This window comes from Saimiri boliviensis, chromosome 12, assembly GCF_048565385.1.
Source record: "Saimiri boliviensis isolate mSaiBol1 chromosome 12, mSaiBol1.pri, whole genome shotgun sequence".
Lineage (NCBI taxonomy): Eukaryota > Metazoa > Chordata > Mammalia > Primates > Cebidae > Saimiri > Saimiri boliviensis.
Genome location: NC_133460.1, coordinates 7,181,026 through 7,204,824, shown reverse-complemented (window position 1 = coordinate 7,204,824; position 23,799 = coordinate 7,181,026). Strand labels below are relative to the sequence as shown.

The window sequence follows — 23,799 nt, the reverse complement described above, 5'->3', positions numbered from 1 at the left end:
GGATCACCTGAGCCCCTGAGCCCAGGAGGTCAGGGCTACAGTTAGCCATGATTGCATCACTTCACTTCAGCCTGGGTGACACAGTGAGACCCTGTCTCAAAAAAATAAAATAGAGACAGGGTCTCTGTGTGTCACCCAGGCTGGTCTCAAATTCCTGAGCTCAATTGATCTTCTGGCCTCAGCATCCCAAAGTGCTGTGATTACAGGCGTGAGCCACTCCACCCAGCCTAAATATTTCTGAAATGACCACATACTGCAAGAGATCAACAACTCTGTTTAACTTTTCCAGTAAAGTGAGGGAGGCATGGTTCTGCCGCAACTTCTGCAACAGCAGGGAAGCACCACTGCTATTGCCTTCCTGGATGTCTGTGTGAAACTGTTAGGAACTTTACAGTGAGTGCAAGAAACCCTCTTCTTCATGCATCCATACATCAAATGTTACTGAGTGCTCATGCTGCATGATGCGCCATTTTGGGCATTGGCAAGATACAGTGTCAACAGACACTATCCAGGCCTTTTTGTGTGTACAGGGGGTGGTAGTAGAATATATGTATTTTTTTATTTTTTATTTTTTATTCTCTGCTTTAGGCTTTGTTTTACTGAGATATATATTTATATATATGTTATATATATATATATATATATTTTTTTTTTTTTGAGATAGAGTCTCACTCTGTCACCTAGGATGTAGTGCAGCGGCACAGTCTTGGCTCACTGCAAACTCCGCCTCCCAGGTTCAAGCAATTCTCCTGCCTCAGCCTCCCGAGTAGCCAGGACTACAGATGCGTGCCATCATGCCTGGCTAATTTTTGTAATTTCAGTAGAGACAGGATTTCACCCTGTTGGCCAGACTGATCTCTAACTCCTGACCTCGTGATCTACCCACCTTGGCCTCCCAAAGTGCTAGGCTTACAGGCATGAGCCACTGCACCCAGCCAGTTTTTGTATTTTTAGTAGAGATGGGGTTTTACCATGTTGGCCGGGCTGGTCTCGAACACCTGACCTCAAGTGGTTTGCCTGTGTCGGCTTCCCAAAATGCTGGGATTACAGGCATGAGCCACTGCGCCCGGCCAAATTTTTGTGTTTTTAATAGAGATGGGGTTTCACCATGATGGCCAGGCTGGTCTTGAGCCCCTGACCTCAGGCTTCCCAAAATGCTGGGATTACAGGCATGAGCCACTACGCCCGGCCAAATTTTTGTGTTTTTAATAGAAATGGGTTTTCACCATGATGGCCAGGCTGGTCTTGAACCTCTGATCCACTCACCTCAGCCTCCCAAAGTGCTGGGATTACAAGCATGAGCCACCTCACTCAGCCAAAATAGCAAGATTATAAAGCATGAATATAGTGGATCACTGGAGCCTGGGAGGTGGAGGTTGCAGTCAGCCAAGCTCGAACCACTGCATTCCAGCCTGGGTGACAGACTGAGACTCTGTCTCAAAAAATAAAAATAAAAAGCATAAATAAGGCCAGGCATAGTGGCTCCTGTAATCCCAGCACTTTAAGAGTCTGAGGTGGGAAGATCATTTGAGCCTAGAAGTTCTAGACCAGCCTGAGGCAACATACTGAGACCCCTGTCTCTAAAAAAAAATAAAGCTAGGTAGGTGGTGTCACCAGCAGTCCCAGCTCCTCTGAAGCTGAGGGAGGAGGCTTGCTTGAGCCTGGGAGGTTGAGGTTGCAGTGAGCCTTGATTATGCCGCTTCACTTCAGCCTGAGTGGCAGAGCAAGACCCTGCCTCTAAAAATAAAAAAATTAAAATTAAAATAAAGAGGAGGCATAGGGTGGAGGGAAGCTCATCAGTGGGGCCACAAGCTGAGTAAAAAAAATTAAAATTAAAATTAAAAAATAAAGAGGAAGCAGAGACTTCAGCAAAGAAACTAGCCTAAGCCTGTTCTGCTGGAGGTCGCCTGGCGTGCGTTCGGTTCACAACCCAGGCTTTGGAATAGATGTGCCTGGGTTTGAATCCTGATTCTGCCACCTGCTGGTTGGATCAGTTCCCTGCTGCTGCTGTGGCAAATCACCTCTTCTGGAGGCGGGAATTCTGAAATGAAGGTGTCTTAGGCTGTTCCACCTGAAGGTTCTAGAGGAGCCTCCTCGCCTCTCCCAGCTTCTGGCAGCTCAAGGTTTCCCTTAGCTTTGAAACAACTTGGATGGAGGCAGGGGCCACTATTCTAAGGGAAGCAACTCAGGAATGGAAACCAAAGCCTGCATGTTCTCGCTTGTAAGTGAGCTAAGCCCTGGGTATGCAAAGGCAGACAGAGCCGGATGATGGACACAGCAGACTCAGGATAGTAAGTGGGGGCAGGATAGAAAACTACATATTGGACCCAGGTGCAGTGGCTCACGCCTGTAATCCCAGCACTTTGGGAGGCTGAGGCAGGTGGATCACTTGAGATCAAGAGTTCAAAACCAGCATGGCCAACATGGTGAAACCTGGTCTCTACTAAAAATACAAAAATTAGCTGGGCATGTGGTGGGTGCCTGTGATCCCAGCTACTCAGGAGGCTGAGGCGGGAGAATCTCTTGAACCCGGGAGGCAGAGGTTGCAGTGAGCTGAGATCACGCTACTGCACTCCAGCCTGGGTGACAGAGCAGATTCTGTCTAAAAAAAAAAAAAGAACAAAACAAAAGAAAAAAACAAAGGAAGAAAAACGTTAAAGATACCCACTCATTTGCATTGACACCCCGGTAGCCAAACTAAGCTGTAAGGAAGGTTGCGAAATGGAGTCTTGATTCTGGGCAGCTGAGTTCTAGCTAAAAGTTCTGTTCCTAAGCGTGAGAGGGAGACCTGACAGCAAGAGAGAAGTAGAAGCCTGTTTGCAGCTTTGCAGGAACTCGGGAAATGGAGGCTCTTCCCAAGCAGATCAGCTGCTGCTCCTATACAAGGGGAATTTAGTAATTGGAGAGAGGGTGGAATTCATGCAGGCAATTGGTTCTTTGTGGAGTTGTGAGGATGGGACGTAAGGTTTTCCCCTTACACTTGGGCACAGTGTGTGTGGCATGTGGTAAGTGTTCAGTTGATAGACTGGAATTCCCGCTGGGACCCTGTTACACATCAGAAGTGGTAAACATGCCTTAAACATCCAGTGAGCGACATCGTCCTCATGGCTTTGTGCTTTCCTTCCTTGGATCTAACTCCCCATGCAGGAAAGTTCCTTTGATACCACCTCTGAGGGGACAGCTTGTAACAAGTCCCACGTTCCTTCCCTTCTCATCCGGGCACCTGGAGCCCTTGAGCCTGAATCTCCTAACGCCCACGCCCACCTGCCTGCTGTCTACACAGCCCACTGTCCCGCCTCTGCACATGGCAGTGGTGGAGGTGGGAGGTGGGCATTCTATCCTCAAGGCTCCCCAGGATGACAGACAGGCCTGTGCTTCTGTTCTTAGACTCTCCAGGCTCAAGTCAAAAGACTGGAAATGAACAAGGTGAATAAAAGCACTATGGAGGAGGAGCTGAGAGAGGTGAGTGAGCAGAGGTTCCTCTGCCTTCCCTGCTCCCCCATCCTGAGCCCCGGGTCTCCCACCCAGGGAAACCGAGCCATCCAGGCAAAGCTCGCCAGAGAGCCTTCTAGAGCTTCCCTCTGCCTTTGTTCATATTGAAAACAGACGTTGACCAGGCTCAGTGGCTCACACCTATAATCAATCCCAGCATTTTGGGAGGCCAAGGTGGGTGGATCACCTGAGGTTAGGAGTTTGAGGCCAGCCTGGCCAACATGATGAAACTCCATCTCTACTAAAAATACAAAAAATTAGCCAGATACTTCAGGAGGCTAAGGCAGGAGAATCACTTGAACCTGGGAGGTGGAGGTTGCAATGAACCGAGATTGTGCCTTTACGCTCCAGCCTGGGCAACAAGAGCAAAACTTAATCTCAACAAAAGAAAGAAGGTAGGAAGGAAGGAAGGAAAGAGGGAGGGAAGGAAGGAAGGCAGGTAGGCAGGCAAGAGGGAGGGAGGGAAGGAAGGAAAGAGGGAGGGAGGGAAGGAAGAAAAGAAGGAAAGAAGGAAGGAAGGAAGGCAGACAGGTGTCACATCAACTCCCATTTTCAGCATCTGAGGATTATTAACACTCTGTTGTGTGAACCTAAAAATCACTCATCAGACCAGGTGCAGTGGCTCACGCCTACAATCCCAGCACTTTGGGAGGCTGAGGCAGGCAGATCACAATGTCAAGAGATCAAGACCATCCTGGCCAAAATGGTGAAACCCCAGCTCTACTAAAAATATGAAAATTAGCTGTGCGTGGTGGCACGCACCTATAATTGCAGCTACTAAGGAGGCTGAGGCAGGAGAATCGCTTGAACCTGGGAGGTGGAGGTTGCAGTGAGCAGAGATTGCACCACTGTACTCCAGCCTGGTCGACACAGCAAGATTCCATTTCAAAAAAAAAAAAAAAAAAAATCACACATCAGCTGTGCATGGGGTTGCTAATGCCTGTAATCCTAGCACTTTGGGAAGCCGAAGTGATAGGACCACTTGAGGCTAGGAGTTTGAGAACAGCCTGGGAAGTATAGAAACATCAGATCTCGCAGGGCACGGTGGTGCGTGCCTGTAGTTCCAGCTATTTGGGAGGCTGAGGCTAGAGGATCGCCTGAGTCCAGGAGTTCTGGGCTGTAGTGCACTATGCCACTGGGGTGTCTGCACTAAGTTTGGCATCAATATAGTGACCTCCCAGGAGTGGGAGACCACCAGGTTGCCGAAGGAGGGGTGAACCAGCCCAGGTCGGAAATGGAGCAGGTCAAAACTCCCGTACTGATCAGTACTGAGATGGCGCCTGTAAATAGTCACTGCACTCCAGCCTGGGCAATATAGTGAGACCCCATCTCTAAAAAAAAAAAAAAAAAAAAAGAGAGAGAGAAGAAAGATCAGATCTCTATAAAACATAAAAAAATTAGCTGGGCGTGGTAGAACATACCTGCAGTCCCAGCCACTCAGGAGGCTGAGGTGGGAGGATCCCTTGAACTGCAGTAGGTCGAGGCTGCAGTGAGCTATGATTCCACCACTGCGTTCCAACCTGGGCAACCTAGAGCAAGATCCTATCTCAAAAACAAAAAATAATAATAATAGTAAAATCACACATCAACTTCCCTGTTATAGGAATACCTTGGGTTTGATGTCAAGATTGCATTTAAGCCAAGGCTAAAAGTCCAGAGTCCCAAACTAGAAACAACAGACCCAAGGGGTCCATCTCCCAGCTTTGCCTTCCTCCATCCCAGCAGCCTCGCCTCCCTGAACTCCCTGTCTCTCTAGAAAGCTGACAGGAGTGCCCTGGCAGGCAAGGCAAACCGAGCTGACCTGGAGACCGTGGCGCTGGAGCTGAACGAGATGATTCAGAACATGCTCTTCAAGGTCACGATCCATGAGGACGACTGGAAGAAGGCTGTGGAGCAGCTCAGCAAGGACATGAACACCAAGGTGAGTGCCGCTGTGTGGATTTTCATTTGCTTCCCAACACATTAACCTAATTTAGCAGCTGCAAACAACAAATGCTTCCAATTTAGGAGGAACAAGAATTTGGGAGTGAGGTCAGGCATGGTGGCTCACGCCTGTAATCCCAGAATTTTGGGAGGCCAAGGCAGGCAGATCACCTGAGGTCAGGAGTTTAAGACCAGCCTGACCAACATGGAGAAACCCTATCCCTACTAAAAATACAAAAATAGCTGGGTGTGGTGGCACATGCTGTAATCCCTACTTGGGAGGCTGCTATTCAGGAGGCTGAAACCCAGGATCAACACAAGAGAATTGCTTTAACCTCTGCATGCCTGTAATCCCTACTCAGGAGGCAGCTACTCAGGAGGCTCAGGCAGTAGGGTCACTTGAACCCAGGAGGCAGAGGTTGCAGTGAGCCAAGATCAAGCCATTGCATCCAACCTGAGCAAGAAGAGCAAAACTCCATCTCAAAAAAAACTTTTGTGAGTGACCTAGCAGCTTAGCTGGGTGGCTCAGGGTCTCCCATGAAATTGCAGTCAAGATGTCATCCAGGGCTGATCTCATCTGAAGGCTCAAATGAGGCTAGATGAGCCAATTCAAAGGAGATTCCTCATGTGGCTGTTGGTAACACTCCTCAGTTCCTTATCCCATGGACTCCACCTTAGGACCCCTTGAGTGACCTCATGTCATGGCAGCTGACCTCCCCAGAGCAAATGATCTAAGAGGGGAAGAAAGAAGCTACGTCTTTTTTTTTTTTTTTTTGAGACAGGGTCTCACTCTGGGCACCTGCCCTATACATAGTTAATAAGTGAATAGATCCCCATTTCACAGAGAAGAACAGTGAGCCTCAGAGAGGTTATTATACTCCCCTCAGGGAACCCTGCTGCTCATGGTAGAGCTGGGACTCAAACCCAGAGCTGTCTGATTTTAAACCTAATCTAACTTCTTTGGGCCATACTAGCCACCTCAATTGCAACAACCCTGTAACACTGTCTTTAGACCACCTGTTTTGTCTACTACACTGTGCTAATTGAGGTAGGGGCTATGACTTCTCTACACATTTCCCCAGGTCTGGCACATCACTGGCAGTGTAAATGATGAATGAATAAATGAATGACTGCCATGGCCCCTCAGAGACTCCCCTCCTCAACTCCACATCCCTGAGCTTAGCCAGCCAGGAGAGTGGCGTAGTTAGCCCCCAGGACGGTCCCCAGCCATACCTCTTGGTATTTGCACAATTGCTTAGCCCCCTCCCACGTTGAATGGGTCCAGCTTGTGTAATCAACAGGATATTACAGAGATGATGGGGGTGACCGCCTTCCATCATAAAAGACATTGCAGGCCAGGCCTGGTGGCTCACGCCCGTAATCCCAGCACTTTGGGAGGCTGAGGCAGGCAGATCACAAGGTCAAGAGATCGAGACCATCCTGGCCAACATGGTGAAACCCCATCTCTACTAAAAATACAAAAATTAGCTGGGCATGGTGGCGCATGCCTCCTAGCTACTCAGGAGGCTGAGGCAGGAGAATCACTTGAACCTGGGAGGCGGAGGTGGCAGTGAGCTGAGGTTGCACCACCTGCACTCCAGCCTGGCGACAGAGGGAGACTAGTCTCAAAGCAAAAAAAAAAACCAAAAGACAAAAAACAAAAAACAAAAAAACTTTGCAGCCAGGTGTGGTGTCTCACACCTGTAATCCCGGTATTTTGGGAGACCAAAGCAGCTGGCAGATCACTTTAGCCCAAGAGTTCAAGCCCAGCTTGAGCAACATGGTAATCTCTGTCCCTAAGGGGAAAAAAGAAATTAGCCAGTTCCAACTACTCAGGAGGCTGAGGTGAGAGAACACCTGAGCCTGGGAGGTTGAGACTGCGGTGAACCAAAATGGTGCCACTGTACTCCAGCCTGGGCAACAGGAGCAACCTGACAGGCACTCAGAGTGAGACCCTATCTCAAAAAAAAAAAAAGAAAACAAAGAGGTCTCAAGATACCCAAACGCAACACATGAAGAAGTTTTACTTGTTTCCTGGTTTAATTGAACCAAGTCTGCCAATGGGCTGGAGATGACGTCCAAGTCACGAATTGTTGCTAATTGCATTAAACGTGATAATGGCATTATGGTTCTGTAATAAAAAGTTATCACACTCAAATATTTATGAGTGAAATGTCACCATGTCTGTAACTTAAAAAAAAATACTCCGGCCGGGCACGGTGGCTCAAGCCTGTAATCCCAGCACTTTGGGAGGCCGAGGCGGGTGGATCACGAGGTCAAGAGATCGAGACCATCCTGGTCAACATGGTGAAACCCCGTCTCTACTAAAAATACAAAAATTAGCTGGGCATGGTGGCGTGTGCCTGTAATCCCAGCTACTCAGGAGGCTGAGGGAGGAGAATTGCCTGAGCCCAGGAGGCGGAGGTTGCGATGAGCCGAGATTGTGCCATTGCACTCCAGCCTGGGTAACAAGAGTGAAACTCCGTCTCAAAAAAAAAAAAAAAAAAAAAAAAAAAAAATACTCCATCAGGTGGTGCAGTGGCTCACACCTATAATCCCAGCATTTTGGGAGGTCAAGGTCAGAGGATCACTTGAGCCCAGGGGTTTGAGACCAGTCCTGGCAACATAGCAAGACTCCATCTCTACTTTAAAAAAAATTTTTTTGGGGGGCCAAGTGTGGTGGCTCAAGCCTGTAGTCCTAGCACTTTGGGAGGCCAAGGCAGGCGAATCATGAGTTCGAGAGCAGCCAGGCCAACATAGTGAAACCCCGGCTCTACTAAAAATACAAAAATTAGCTGGGCATGGTGGTGGGCACCTGTAATCCCAGTTACTCAGGAGCCTAATGCAGGAGAATTGCCTGAACCCAAGAGGTGAAGGTTGCAGTGAGCGAAGATTGTGCCACTGTACTCCAGCCTGGGTGACTAAGTAAGACTCCATCTCAAAAAAAAAAAAAAAAAAAAAAAAAAAAAAATTTTTTTCCCCAGGCACAGTGGCTCACATCTGTAATCCCAACATTTTTGGAGGCCGAGGTGGGTTGATCACTTGAGGTCAGGAGATCGAGACCAGCCTGACCAACATGGTGAAACCCCGTCTCTACTAAAAATACAAAAAATTAGCCAGGCATGGTGGCACGCACCTGTAATCCCAGCTACGCTGGAGGCTGAGGCAGGAGAATCGCTTGAACTCAGGAGACAGAGGTTGCAATAAGCCAAGAGCACACCATTGCCCTCCCACCTGGGCAACAAGAGTGAAACTCCATCTCAAAAATAAATTAATAAAATAAAAATAAATAAAATTGACTGTGAACCGGGTGCAGTGGCTCAAGCCTGTAATCTCAGCACTTTGGGATGCCAAGGCGGGTGGATCACGAGGTCGAGAGATCGAGACCATCCTAGTCAACATGGTGAAACCCCGTCTCTACTAAAAATGCAAAAAATTACCTGGGCATGGTGGCACGTGCCTGTAATCCCAGCTACTCAGGAGGCTGAGGCAGGAGAATTGCCTGAACCCAGGAGGCGGAAGTTGCGGTGAGCCGAGATCGCGCCATTGCACTCCAGCCTGGGTAACAAGAGCGAAAACTCCGTCTCAAAAAAAAAAAGGCCGGGCGCGGTGGCTCAAGCCTGTAATCCCAGCACTTTGGGAGGCCGAGGCGGGTGGATCACGAGGTCGAGAGATCGAGACCAACCTGGTCAACATGGTGAAACCCCGTCTCTACTAAAAATACAAAAATTAGCTGGGCATGGTGGCGTGCGCCTGTAATCGCAGCTACTCAGGAGGCTGAGGCAGGAGAATTGCCTGAACCCAGGAGGCGGAGGTTGCGGTGAGCCAAGACCGCGCCATTGCACTCCAGCCTGGGTAACAAGAGCGAAACTCCGTCTCAAAAAAAAAAAAAAAAAAAAAAATTGACTGTGATGGTTGCAAAACTCAGTGAATATACTAAATGTCATAAACTTGCCCCTTTTACATACACTCTCAATAAGTATGTGTTGAACGTGTGAATATCAAGTACAGTGGGGCCATTGGGAGAAAGGTTTCTCAGACCTCTCAGCCTACATTTGAACTTGGTTTGATTTGATCTCTTGGAGACAGTAGCTGATGGTGTTTTTTGCTTTGGTCACTGGGAAGCTCACCTTGCAGCTCCCTTCTACCCATAGCATCTAGTAGAGGTCTGAGCCTGCACTAGATCTGGGTCATGTTCCCTTTCCTGGACTCCCTGTTTTGGTTGAATTTTGTTATACGCTGTAACTTCCCAAGTTGCTGCAGCCCCTCTTCTGGAAGGGGGCAGGGTGTGAATTCACTGACTATTCTTTCTTTTCTTCCTCTTGGCTATTGGCAGCTAGTCCACAGTGATCTGGATCCCTTGAAGAAAGAAATGGAAGAGGTCTGGAAAATAGTCCGGAAGCTGCTGATTGAGGGCTTAAGATTGGACCCTGACAGTGCTGCCGGCTTTAGGAAGTGAGGGCCTGCCCCGAGCCCCTCCTGGTAGGGGTACTGCTGCCCAGGCTGTGGGAGACACAGGAGGGGAATCCCAGGGGCTCTGGGAGGAAAGATTCCACACCTGTGGATGAGGGGATGGTGGCTGGGCTGTGGCTTAGAGCACAGAGGAGGGGAACTCTGGCCTGAGCTGGCAGAGGGGGCTCCAATTCCCGCCAATTGGGAAACCAAGGCTCAGACGGGGAAGGGGACCTGGGCAGATCCGGGACCCCTGACCCCAACTCAAACAGTGCCTCAGGCAGAAGAACCAAATATTTGTGGGGCTCCTGTACTCAGACCACTCCACACAGTTTGTTGTTGTTGTTGTTTTTGAGATGGAGTTTCGCTCTTTTTGCCCAGGCTGGAGTGCAATGGCACAATCTTGGCTCACTGCAACCTCCACCTCCCGGGTTGAAGCAATTCTACCTTAGCCTCCCAAGTAGCTGGGATTACAGGTGTACACCACCACGCCCAGCTAATTTTTTATATTTAGTGGAGACGGGTTTCACCACATTGGTCAGGCTACTCTGGAACTCCTGACCTCAGGTGATCTGCCTGCCTTGGCCTCCCAAAGTGCTGGGATTACAGGCGTGAGCCATTGTGCCTGGCCCACACCCCTCACACAGTTCTAAAGGCCATCCCTTAGACTGGGCAAGGTGGCTCATGTCTGTAATCCCAGCACTTTGGGAGGTTGAGGCGGGCAGATCACCTGAGTTCAGGAGGTTGAGACCAGCCTAGACAATGTGGTGAAACTCTGTTTCTACTAAAAATACAAGAAAAATTAGCTGGGTATGGGGGCACATGACTGTAGTCCCAGCTACTTGGAAGGCTGAGGCAGAATTGCTTGAACCCGGCGGGTAAAGGTTGCAGTAAGCCGAGATTGCCCCATTGCACTGCAGCCTGGGTTACAAAGCAAGACTCTGTCTCAAAAAAAAAGAGACCATCCCTTGTGTTTGGGGTGGCAGAGAAACCACAGGGGTGGTTGGGAACCTCAGGGCCAGGTGCTGGCAGGAGGGGTGCAGCCCTGGGACCCCAGCTAGCTGCAGCATCTGGCACATCGCCTGGGCCCAGCAGGGGCAGTGGCTGATGACCATGTGCCTTTCAGGAAGCTGTTCGAGCGCGTCAAGTGCATATCCTGTGACCGGCCCGTGGAGATGATGACTGGCCCGTGAGTACCACCGCCCAGAGTGCCCTGGCCCTTGGGCCTTGTGGGGTGGATAGATGTCCGCTCCATGCATATCCACATGCACCGTTCCATGCCCGCTGTGTCTACACATCCATGTACAATGTTCTCCAGTCAAGTCCATACACATCCACGTGCACCATTCTGTATGCACTAGTGTCTACACATCTACATACACTGTTCTGCACCGTCAAGTCCATGCACGTCCACGTACACGGACTTGTTCTGTATGTGTCTTGTGTATCCACATTCATATACAGGCTTCCCCAGCCTTCCAGATGGCTATTCTATAGCCATCAAAAAATATTCAAATATGTGGCCTTATATGGTGATGCCTACCTGTAGTCCCAGCTACTCAGGAGGCTGATGGGGGAGGATGGCTTCAGCCAAGAAGTTCGAGGCTGGAGTGAGCTAGGATTGTACCTCTGCAGTCCAGCCTGAGTGACAGTGAGACCTCATATCTCATATATATATAACAAGACTGGGCATGGTGGCTCATGCCTATAATCCCAACACTTTGGGAGGCTGAGGAGAGTGGATCATCTAAGGTCAGGAGTTCAAGACCAGCCTGGCCAATATGGTGAAATGTTGTCTCTACTAAAAATGCAAAAATTAGCCGGGCATGGTGGCATGCGCTTGGTAATCCCAGCCACTTGGTAGGCTGAGGCAGGACAATTGCTTATTGCTTGAACCCAGGAGGTGGAAATTGCAGTGAGCCGAGATAATACGACTGCACTCCAGCCTGGGTAACAGTGAGAGACCCTGTCTTAAAAAAAAAAAAAAATATATATATATATATATATATATATATACACATACATATATATATATATGTATTACAGTTTACAGTACAGTTTCTATTGGCTGGGTGTAGTGGCTCACGCCTGTAGTCCCAGCACTTTGGGAGGCCGAGGTGGGTTGATCACGAGGTCAGGAGTTCAAGACAAGCCTGACCAACATGGTGAAACCCCGTCTTTACTAAAGATACAAAAAATTAGCCAGGCATGGTGGCAGGCGCTTGTAATTACAGGTATTGGAGAGGCAGAGGCAGAGAATTGCTTCAACCTGGTAGTCAGACATTGCAGTGAGCTGAGATCACACCCCTGCACTCCAGCCTGGGTGAGAGTCTGACTCCATCTCAGAAAAACAGAACAAAACAAAACAAAAACCAGTTTATATCCTAGCTACTCAGGATACTGAGGCAGAAGAATCACTTGAACCTGGGAGGTGGAGGTTGCCTTGAGCTGAGATTATGCCATTGCACTCCAGACTGATGACAGAAGAGACTTCATCTCAAAAAAATAAAAAGATAAAACAGTTCTAGCTCCCCAGGAAGACTATTATGTTTACTTTATTTATATTTCTTTATTAAGGCAAATTACACGTGACATAAAATTAACTATTTTAAAACAAGTAGTTAGGGGCATTTGGTACATTCACAGAGGGTACAGGCATCACCTCTCTCTACTGCTGTGGCATTTTCAGTCCCTCAAAAGGAAACTTCAACTCATGAAGCTGTGTCTCCCTGTCCTTCCTGCCTCCAGCCCCGGCAACCACCAATCTGCATCCTATTTCTAGGATTTATCTTATTCTGCTTTTCACTTTTATTATTATTATTTTTACTATTTGAGACTAGGTATCCCTCTGTCACTCAGGCTGGAGTACAGTAGCACAGTCACGGCTCACTGTAGCTGCCAATCAGGTGATCCTCCCGCCTCAGCTTCCCAAGTACCTGGGATTACAGGCATGCACTGCCACACCCAGCTAATTTTTGTATTTTTAGTAGAGATGGGATTCCTCCATGTTGCCAAGGCTGGTCTTGAACTCCTGACCTCAAGTGATCTGTTCAACTCAGCCTCCCGAAGTTCGGGTATTACTGGTGTATGCCACTGTGCCCGGCCTGGTTTTTACTTTTGTAAATAGAACAATTGTTTTTTGTGTCTTACTGTGATGATCAGAGCTCCTGAGATGCCCCTTGAGGTAGGGGTGGGGGGCCTTCTACTTCTGTGCTGTGAACGCTTCTAGCATTTGAGGTTGGTGACCTGAGGCTGCACCTCCTTCCTCCCTCTGGGAAGGCTTCCTGGAGGAGTGGGAGCCGAGCCCTTTGCTGGCTTGGCGCGCCTCGCACAGCCCCTGCAGAGCCCTTGTCCTCCTACAGACACCTGATCACCATCCGCAAAGCACACCTGCTGTCCCGGCTGCGGCCAGCCAGCGCCAACAGCTATGAGTACTTGCAGAGGCAACAGATGAGGTGAGCAGGGTGGGTGCCCCGCATGGAGGTCACTCCGAAGCCTGGGAACACTGTTCCTGCAAAGACACATCCTCCAGGCCCAGGAACCAAAGATTGTTTCAGATATGGCCAGCCCTTCGAAAGAGGGGCAGTCTGAGAGGTGGCTAGGGCGGCAGACAGGCCCACGAGATGACCACGGAGGGAGGAACTGACATATTTCCTGGGCATCTATTGTGGGCCAAGAACTGTAAGAGGGTTTCTCACTGAAATTCCACAACCTGCTGTGAGCTAGGATTCCTATGCCCGTGTCCCTGTTTCTTGGTGGAGGAAATCGGTGATGATGGGGGATCCTTGGGGAAATACCGATCCTTGGGGAAATACCCCAGTAGGCACTGTGCCAAGTGCTGGGGCTCACCTGGCCTTTTTGTGTCCTCAAAGTTGCCCTCTGAGCTGTATCCTATTACTATCCCATGTCACAGTTGAAGAAACTGAGGCTCAGAGAACTTCAGTGATCTGCCTGAGGTCACTGCTAGCAAGTGGCAGGGCTGACGTCTAAACCCTCAGGTGTCCACCACACCCAGCTGGCTCCCTGGGTCCCAGCCCGACCCCTCAACCTCTTGACTTCCCACAGCTCTGTGGGTTTTCCTGACCTCCATCACTGCTGTGGGGACATCTGGCCAGGTGGGGGAAGAGCCGGTAAAGAGTCACCACAATCATGGGAAGAGGAGGGAGGTGGGGACGGGCCTGCACCCTCCTTTCCTGGCTCCTTGAGATCAAGAGATTAGAAGGGCGAGCTCTTCAGGCCGGGTGTCTAAAGGGCTAGGAAAATGCAGGACTCACTTCAATTCCTCTGCCTCACTGAGTGCATCCGTATCCACCCGCCAAGCCCCAGGCCTGCCTGGCTGTGCCACCCAAACGCAAGCTGAGAGAAATGCTGGTCTTCCCTCAATGCTAGCCAGGCCCTTGAGGTCCATCCTGGGGAGCTCTGGGGTGCAGGGTCTCCAGGTCGCTGCTGACCCACCGTCCTGCCCCAGGGAACAGCAGCAGCTACAGTTCCAGGACCTCGGCATCCAGGAGGATGTTCAGCAGGACTGGGGTGATGGCCCCCAAAATGACACCAGCTTCAAGTGCAAGTCCTGCAACCTGTCAACGCTTTATCCCTATGGGGATCCCCACGTGATCGACTATGACAGCGTGAGTCTGGCCAGAGCCTCCTTCTCAGAGGGTGGATGTCAGCGCACCCCACCCCCAGGTGTGGGACCAGGCCCCGGGCGGTGGGTGGTGGGCAACCCGAGTGGAGGCTGCGCTCTGTCTTCTGGGCCTCTGCATGCACTAAAGTTGGGGGGCAAACCGGATGGGAGCTCGCTGACCTTGGATCTGGGGCATCCAACAGGTCGAGGTGGATATCCTCGGTGTGGATGGGATCCTATACAAAGGCCGCATGAATAGCCAGAGGGGGACTCAGGCCTCGGCCATCGCAAAGGAGCTGGCAGGTGAGGGGGAGTCAGGTTCCGTGGGGCACCCCTGCCTGGGGCCCTGGTTCTGCTGGGCAGGGTGAGAGGGTTCAGGTGGGGCCCAGAGCCAGCACTGTCCCTGACCGGGGAGCCCTCACACTATCAATCACAAAACTTGGGTCACAGCAGGCACCCAGGACACCTGGTCTTTGCAATGGGAGAGGGAGACTGCAGGAGGGAGGATCTGCTGTCCCAGAGATCAACAGCTGACCTGAGGGAGGGCTGTGGCCACAGGACCATGGCCTGTGATGAAGGACGATGGGCAAGGGAGGGTGCTAGGCTGGTGCCAAAGGACACCAAGGAGGAGGGACTGGACAGCTGCCCTGAAGCCCTTGAAGAGGGACTAGGAGTTCATTGGAGCTGGGTAAGAGGAGAGTGGTCTTGTGGCAGGATGGTAGGTGCAAGGGCCCTGTGCTGGGTGGAAGCCAGACACAGGCAGGAACTCGGGATACCAAGTTTCCCTGGAGGGCGGAGACTGTGGTGGAGCAGTGGGGTGACTAGGAGGATCCTTGGATCAGACCACAGAGGCTGTGTGTTGATATCACAGGCAAGGGTTGGGCCAGCAGGAGACCCAGACCTGTGCACATCCCGAATCAGTCGTTGTGGTCGCTGCAGTGCTGTGGCCTGGCTCTGGCCAGCTCCTTCTGGGACCCCAAGACTCTGCAGTTCATTACTAGATTTGAAGGACAAAAGGGGAGCCTTCTTTACCCTTGGGGAAGAGGAGTTCTAAATTTTGCCCCTAGGTGGGAGCCACATACTTTCCCGTTGGGAGTGGTCCTGGAGCCACAAGATGGCTGGGGGCTGAACTCCACCTGCAGAAATTCTTTCTGTTTGTTTGTTTTTTGAGATGAAGTCTTACTCTGTTGCCCAGGCTGGAGTGCAGTGGCGTGATCTCAGTTCATTGCATCCTCCACCTCTCAAGTTCATGAGATTCTCCTACCTCAGCCTTCCAAGCAGCTGGGATTATAGTTGCCCACCATTGTGTCTGGCTAATTTTTTTTTTTTTTTTTTTTTTTTTGAGATGGAGTCTTGCTCTTTCGCCACATTGGAGTGCAGTGGCACAATCTCGGCCTACTACAATCTCCGTCTCCTAGATTCAAGCGATTCCCTTGCCTCAGCCTCCTGAGTAGCTGGGACTGCAGGCACACGCCACCACGCCCATCTAATTTTTTGTATTTTAGTAGAGATGGAGTTTCACCATGGCCAGGATGATCTCAATATCCTGACCTCATGATCCGCCTGCCTCAGCCTCCCAAAGTGCTGGGATCATATGTGTGAGCCACCGTGCCCAGCCAATTTTTTGTATTTTTTACTAGAGATAGGGTTTCACCATGTTGGTCAGTCTGGTCTCTATCTTCTGACCTCAAGTGTTCCACCCACCTTGGCCTCCCAAAGTGCTAGGAGCACAGGTATGAGCTATGGCATCCAGCTCACCCGCAGAAATTCTTTCTCCCCAACGCTGTGCCTCTATTGACTCGAGAACTAAACACCAAATGTGGAAGAAAGGAGGGTGGACTGTTTCATCTACATGCTGGGCAAAGAAGGAGGCATGCTACATTAGTCTCCTGGGGCTGCCAAGAAAAATTACAAGCTGGGTGGCTTAAAATAGCTGAAGTTCCAGCCTGTAGTGCCAGCTACTCAGGAGGCTGAGGAAGGAGAATCACTTGAGCCCAGGAATTTGAGGCTGCAATGAGCCATGATCTCATCACTGCACTCCAGCCTGGGTGACAGAGCCTGACCCTGTCTAAAAAAAAACCAGAACAAGCCGGGCGCGGTGGCTCAAGCCTGTAATCCCAGCACTTTGGGAGGCCGAGGCGGGTGGATCACGAGGTCAAGAGATCGAGACCATCCTGGTCAACATGGTGAAACCCCATCTCTACTAAAAATACAAAAAAATTAGCTGGGCATGGTGGTGTGTGCCTGTAATCTCAGCTACTCAGGAGGCTGAGGCAGGAGAATTGCCTGAACCCAGGAGGCGGAGGTTGCGGTGAGCCAAGATCGCGCCATTGCACTCCAGCCTGGGTAATAAGAGCGAAACTCCGTCTCAAAAAAAAAAAAAAAAAACCAGAACAGAACAAAAGCAAGCAAAAACAAAGCCAACAACAGCAAAATATAGCTGGAGTTGATTCTCCCTCTGTTATGGAGGCTGGAAATCCTAAATTAAGGGGTCAGCAGGGCTGTGCTCCCTCCAAAGCCTTGAGGGGAGGGTCCCTCCCTGCCTCTTCCAGCTTCTGGGGCCGCTGGCACTCCCTGGCATGCTCTGTCCACATGTGGTCTTCTCCTCTGTGTGTTCTCTCCTGTGTCCCCCGTAATGACATTTGTCTTTGGATTTGTGCCCAACTTAACCCAGGATGATCTCATCTCAAGATCCTTAACCTAATTATACCTGCAAAGACCCTTTTTCCAAATAAGGTTACATTCACAACTTCTATGAGATGTATCTTTCTAGAGCACCATTCAACACACCCTGTTTCCAGGGGGACCGGACACCGTCTCAAACCCTGCATTATCCTGGGTCAGGGGATGTGGCTTCTCCTGGCGAGGACTGGCCATTCCAGGCCCTGCCTCCTGCCTGCTATTTGCTGGGAGAGCTCAGGCTGGGCGTCAGGGATCACCAGGCAGGATCACAACAGTGGCTAATATTTAATATTCCATGAACCCTGACTTTGCGCCAGGCCCTCCCCCACCTCCTCCACCCTGCAACAACCTGCCAAGAGTTTCACAAATGATCAGCTGAGGGCTGCTTGCTGGGGGCCAGGGCAGATGTATTGTACGTCTGATAGACCAGTCCTGTCCCCGCTCATCCACTGACCTCCCCAAGGCTGGTAGCCTGGGCGGGGGCGGGGGGGTGCTTTCCTCCATGGCTCATTCATTCTCAAGACCCACACAGCAAACCAGGACTTGAATCATGATAGTATCAACTGCTTTATCTTTTTTTTTTTTTTGAGACAGAGTTTCACTCTTGTTGACTAGGCTGGAGTGCAGTGGCGTGATCTCGGTTCACTGCAGCCTCCACCTCCCAGGTTCAGGCGATTCTCCTACCTCAGCCTCCTGAGTAGCTGAGACTACTGGCACACACCACCATGCCCAGCTAATTTTGTTTTTGTAGTAGGGATGGGGTTTCACCGTGTTGGCCCTGCTGGTCTTGAACTCCTGACCTCACCTCAAGTGATCCATGTGCCTCAGCCTCCCAAAGTGGGATTACAGGTGTGAGCCACCTCGCCCGACCCTCAGTGGCTTTATCTTGCTTGGAGGTGACAAAATCTGATAGTACAGATGCTCCTCAACTGATGATGGGGCTGTGTCCTGATAAAGTCAGAGTACCCAGGCTGGAGTGCAATGGCACAATCTCGGCTCACCACAACCTCTGCCTACTGGGTGCAAGCGCTTCTCCTGTCTCAGTTCCTAAGTAGCTGGGATTATAGGCATGCACCACCATGCCCCACAATTTTTATATTTTTAGTAGAGATAGGGTTTTGCCATGTTGGTCAGGCTGGTCTCAAACTCCTGAGCTCAGGTGATCTGCCCACCTTGATCTACCAAAGTGCTGGGATTACAGGTGTGAGCCACTGTGCCCATTCTCATGTGACTTATTGACTACTATATATTACACTGAAATAATGATGGATTTACCATCTTAAAGCTGAAAAGTGGTAAGTTAAGTCACTGTAAATCAGGCCCCTTCTGTATTAGAAATCAATTGGAAACCTGTCCGTGGCTTTTGTCACTCACTTATCTCCCCAAAAGAACTTTCTAACTCAAAACAGACTCAAAGCCAAGTACAGTGGCTCACACATGTAATCCTAGCACTTTGGGAAGCTGAAGCTGGAAAACCACTTGAGCTCAGAAGTTCAAGATCAACCTGGGCAACATGGTGAAACCCCACCTTTACAAAAAATACAAAAATTAGGCCAGGCAAGGTGGCTCACGCCTATAATCTGAGCACTTTGAGAGGCCAACGTGGGCAGATCATGAGGTCAAGAGATTGAGACCATCTTGGCCAACATGATTAAACCCCGTCGCTACTAAAAATGCAAAATTAGCTAGGTGTGGTGGTGCCTGTAGTCTCAGCTACTTGGCTGAGGCAGGAAATCACTTGAACCAAGGAGGCAGAGGTTGTAGTGTGCCAAGATCATGCCACTGCACTCCAGCCTGGTGACAGAGCAAGACTCCATCTCAAAAATAAAATAAAATTAGCTGGACATGGTGAGGTGCCCTGTAGTCCCAGCTACTTGGGGGAGCTGAGATGGGAGAATCACTTAAGTCCAAGAGGTCCAGGCTGCAGTGAGCCCAGATTGCAACGCTGTACTGCAGCCTGGGCAAACGAATGAGACTTGATCTCAATAAAAAGAAAGAGTCCAGGTTCAGTGGCTCACACTTGTAATCCCAGCATGTTGGGAGGCCGAGGCGGGTGGATCACAAGGTTAGGAGTTCTAGACCAGCCTGTCCAATATGGTGAAACCCCATCTCTACAAAAAATACAGAAATTAGCCAGGCATGGTGGTGCATGCCTGTAGTCCCAGCTACTTGGGAGGCTGAGGCAGGAGAATCACTTGAGCCCAGGAGGTAGAGGTTGCAGTAAGCCAAGATCGTGCCACTGCACTCCAGCTTTGGTAACAGAGTAAGACTCAGACTCAAAAATAAAAGAAATTTAAAAAAAAACTCAATTTAAAAAACCAACAACAACAACAAACAGAAAGGAATGTCCAGAATAGACAAATCTATAGACAGAAGGAAAACTGGTGATTTCCAGGGACTGGGGTTTGGGGTGGGGGAAGTGACAGTGACTGCTTTATGGGGACAGGGCCCCTTTTGAGGTGATGAGAATGTTTCAGAAGAAGGTATCAGTGGTGTACAATGCTGTCTGTGTCCTAAATGCCTCTGCATTGTGCACCTTAAAAAAATTTTTTTTCGCCGGGCGCGGTGGCTCAAGCCTGTAATCCCAGCACTTTGGGAGGCCGAGGCAGGTGGATCACGAGGTCAAGAGATCGAGACCATCCTGGTCAACATGGTGAAACCCCGTCTCTACCAAAAATACAAAAAATTAGCTGGGCATGGTGGCGCATGCCTGTAATCCCAGCTACTCAGGAGGCTGAGGCGGGAGAATTGCCTGAGCCCAGGAGGCGGAGGTTGCGGTGAGCCGAGATCGCGCCATTGCACTCCAGCCTGGGTAGCAAGAGCGAAACTCCGTCTCAAAAAAAAAAAAAAAAAAAAAAAAAATTTTCGACATGGAGTTAAGGTCTTGTGGCCCAGGCTGGAGTGCGATGGTGCAATCTCAGCTCACTGCAACCTCCGCCTCCTGGGTTCAAGCAATTCTCCTGCCTCAGACTCCCGAGTAGCTGGGATTACAGGTATGCATCACCACACCTGGCTAATTTTGTATATTTAGTGGAGATGGGGTTTCTCCATGTTGGCCAGGCTGGTCTCAAACTCCTGACCTCAGGTAATCTGCCTGCCTTAGCCTTCCAAAGTGCTGGGATTACAGGCGTGAGCCACCGTACCCGGCTGAATTGTGCAATTTAAACTGGTTAATTTTACCTAGCATAGATTTTACTTCAAATAATGCCAAAAAAAAAAAAAAAAGGTGAAGGACAGGAAGATGGAGGTGGGCATTTGGGTGCTGTGGACCCCAGTGGGATAGGTAAACCATAAATAGCCGTGCCAGCAGTTCACCTATGTCTTACTGTGCTGAAATCAAGTTGCACTCCTTGGCCTAGAATTACTTTCTTTTTTTTTTTTTTTGAGATGGGGTCTTACTCTGTTGCCTAGGCTGGAGTACAATGGTACACACTCGGCTCACTGCAACCTCCGCCTCCCAGGTTCAAGGGATTCTCCTGCCTCAGCCTCCTGAGTAGCTGGGATTACAGGTGTGTGGCACCATGCCCAGCTAATTTTCATATTTTTAGTAGAGATCAGGTTTTACCATGTTGGTCAGGCTGGTCTCGAACTCCTGACCTCATGATCCGCCCGCCTCAGCCTCCCAAAGTTCTGGGATTACAGATGAGCCACCACACCCGGCAGAGTTACTTTCAAAGAGGCTTCTTTTCTATCTTATCCTCGAGCTGCTCTCAAGAAGGCAAGGAAGTCTGGGCACAATGGTTCACACCTATAATCTCAGCACTTCAGGAGGTCAAGATGGGAGGATTGCTTGAGCCCAGGAGTTCAAGACTAGCCTGGGCAACATAGTGAGACCTCCTCCCTAAGAAAATTTTTAAAAATTAACCAGGAGTGGTGGCGTATGCCTGCTACTCAGGCGGCTGAAGCAGGAGGATTGCTTGAGCCCAGGAGTTTGAGGCTACAGTGCCTTCCAGCTTGGGCGATAGAATGAGGCCCTGCCTCAAGAAAAAAAAAAAGGGCAAGGAGGGAGGAACATTGTTCCCTAAAGGAATGTACCGGGGGCCTGGGAAACTGGGCTGGTCCCAGCAGAGGGAGAAGCGTGGCTGGTGCTAGGATTGGCCTGACACAGGCCCGTGGGCTGCTCACTTCTGTCCCTTCTTTTCTTTTCTGCTAAGCTGTGAAGGCTCCGTGTCCCCCGTCACAAAGCCTGTATGACCGTGTGCACTCCAGCTCCCTATTTGGTGCCGTCTGCCCCCGTGAGTACCTGGCCCCCAGCCCAGGCTCAGCTGTGATTCTGGAAGGGTCTCTGGTCCCTCCTTGTCTCACCCCATCCCCCACACCCTGCCTGGGCTCTCCTGTCCACCTCCTCCACCTCCTCCACCTCCTGCCTGCTCTGCCTGCCCATTGCACTTCAGATATGCTTCTTGGCCCTAGTGCCATCCCCAGTGCCCAGGCATCTGTCCCCAGCGTCCACCCAGCTGCAGGGGGGGTACAAGGGAACTGAGGTTGGAAGGAGCTGAGCTCCTCTTGTTTGAATCAACATGTGCCAGGCATCTGAGGGCCCTTTACAGTTTACAAGGCAGTTTCTCCCTTGACTCATCTGAACCTCATCCCAACTCCTGTGAGGTAGGCACTGTTCTCCCATTTCACAGAGGAGGGAGTGGAGGTTCAGTCACCTTGAGCTGTGGCCCAAGGTCACAGAGCTGGTGAGCAGGGAGCTGAGCCCAGATCTGTGGACTCCAAGCTCCATGTTCTCTCCAGGGGATCTGCTCCACTTAAGGAAACATTTGTGGTGTCATTTATCTTGGGTTACCTGCTCAGGACGTTGAGGGGGCCCAGGGCCCAGGCGAGGTATGGTACCCAGCCGGCCATGGTCTGTATAGCGCTTCTAGTCCTAGGCTTCTCCTTAGTGGGTATGCCCCTGTCAGGCTAGTGTCTCCCGAGAAGGTTTTTGGCACACATCTCGGGTTTCTCCTGCCCCTCCCAGCCCTGCGCCCCCACACCAGTGCCCGCTCATCTGCCTCAGGCCCTCACCCGACGATGCCAGCTCGGCCACCTTCCCTGCCACCTCTGCCACTGCTGCCACCACTGATTCCGCCCCTGACGGACCCCCAGCAGGCTCCAGGGCCCACCAGACTTTCAAGAGCTCCACATATCGAGTCCCGAGTCAGCAGGAAGCCCCATGAGGAGCCCGCCAACCTGTGAGCCCCACCCCCCTGTGGCCCCCACCACCAGGTCCCCTCCTTGTCTCCGGCTGAGACCCAGAGTCTTGAGCCTGGCCCAGAAAGGGTGCTGGGGCCCTGGGTATAGGGAAGGGACCTGTGTAGGGGACCCCCACGTTGACCCAGTGGCTGTTTTATCCTGCGTGCGCATATAAATACAAACAACACAGTTCATGTTCTTATTCTACATTGCCATGCAAACACAGAAGCCAACCGAATTCCTTGATCCATTTTCAATATAACTCCAAGTGGTTTTAAAAACGCTTTTCCTTTTTAGTTGCTGAATGATTTCATTAGATAGAATCAGTTCCAATCACTGTGGATTTCATTTGCTGGCCATTCTTTCCAAGACCAATTTCCCCACAGGAACCAGATTGGGCTGTGAACATTCTTCTGATTTCATGTTATTTCTACCAGTAACTAATTATGAATTGGATTTTTTTTTTTTCAAAATCCGATTGTTTATATTAGCCTCTTGGCTGATCCATGAGGAAGCTGTTGCAGCACCCATGGGATATTCCGAGGTGGCCATCCCATCCAGGGCTGGGTGCCACTGGCCTGTTTCAAGTCTTTCTGGTTCTGTGCTTACCACCCATGCGTTTGGTGGGAAAAGAGCCAACTGTGAGGTCACACCATCTCGCTGTGGCAATTCAGGGACGGGCCTTGGCATGCAGAATAGAGGGCTCCCCCCAGGCCCCGATACCCTGTGATGCTTCTGGCATCATTTCTTCCCCTTCTGATGGTTTGCCTGTCTTTCCCTTCAATTTTCTCCCTTTCAATCCTGCTCCCTCTTCCCTTTCTCACCCCTAGTGCTGTCCAGCTTTGCCCTCTCCTTCTGTACTATTGACGGTTCTAGCCCATTGCAGAGACTAAAACAACGTCCCTATGCAGGGTGAAGCTTGACCCCCCTGCATGGCCCCCAGCATCTGCTGGATCCCTGGGGTGGCATCGGGGGGTTAAAGGGCTGGTGGGGAGCTGCCAGGAGGAAGCTGGAGGGGGGGTCCCCATTCACTCTCTTTTTGCTGTGTGGGGTGGGGGGCTTGGGGCTCCAGGCTCTCCCCAGACTCAGTGGCCATGAGAGTCTGGGGACACTGCATGGCTGCTCTGTTCTTATTGTCCCCAAGATCCCTGGACCAGCTCATTGTGACCCACCACCCCCTACGCTGACTGCTCTTTTCTTTCTCCAAGGACTGTGTTCAAATGAAGCTAAGCCCCTCCTGACCCGAGTTGACACCTGCCTAAACTGCTTTGGGGGACACTGGTTGGTGCAGCCCCAGCCCTCACCCTGACCCCTATACCACAGATGAGTATTTTAGGCAACTTCTACCCAGAACAAAATCTTCCACTTTTTTATTATTATTAATTTATTTATATTTTTACACAGGGTTTCGCCATATTGGCCAGGCTGGTCTTGAACTCCTGACC

General features: G+C 50.5%; 1 protein-coding gene across 2 annotated transcripts in view; it reads left to right on the top strand.

The window, feature by feature from the left end:
• Positions 1-22,647, top strand: part of C12H16orf96 (chromosome 12 C16orf96 homolog) — a 53,693-nt gene extending 31,046 nt beyond the window's left edge. The window contains exons 9-17 of one of the 2 annotated variants that reach the window (XM_039478341.2): positions 3,388-3,462; positions 5,249-5,413; positions 9,752-9,870; positions 10,994-11,056; positions 13,230-13,322; positions 14,336-14,495; positions 14,695-14,794; positions 21,328-21,408; positions 22,140-22,647. In XM_039478341.2, the coding sequence (XP_039334275.2) occupies positions 3,388-3,462; positions 5,249-5,413; positions 9,752-9,870; positions 10,994-11,056; positions 13,230-13,322; positions 14,336-14,495; positions 14,695-14,794; positions 21,328-21,408; positions 22,140-22,357 (1,074 nt within the window). In that variant the 3' untranslated portion in view covers positions 22,358-22,647. The remainder of the gene's footprint in view (positions 1-3,387; positions 3,463-5,248; positions 5,414-9,751; positions 9,871-10,993; positions 11,057-13,229; positions 13,323-14,335; positions 14,496-14,694; positions 14,795-21,327; positions 21,409-22,139) is intronic. The other variant, XM_039478340.2, reaches the window with a different exon arrangement.
• Positions 22,648-23,799: the final 1,152 nt, after the last annotated feature.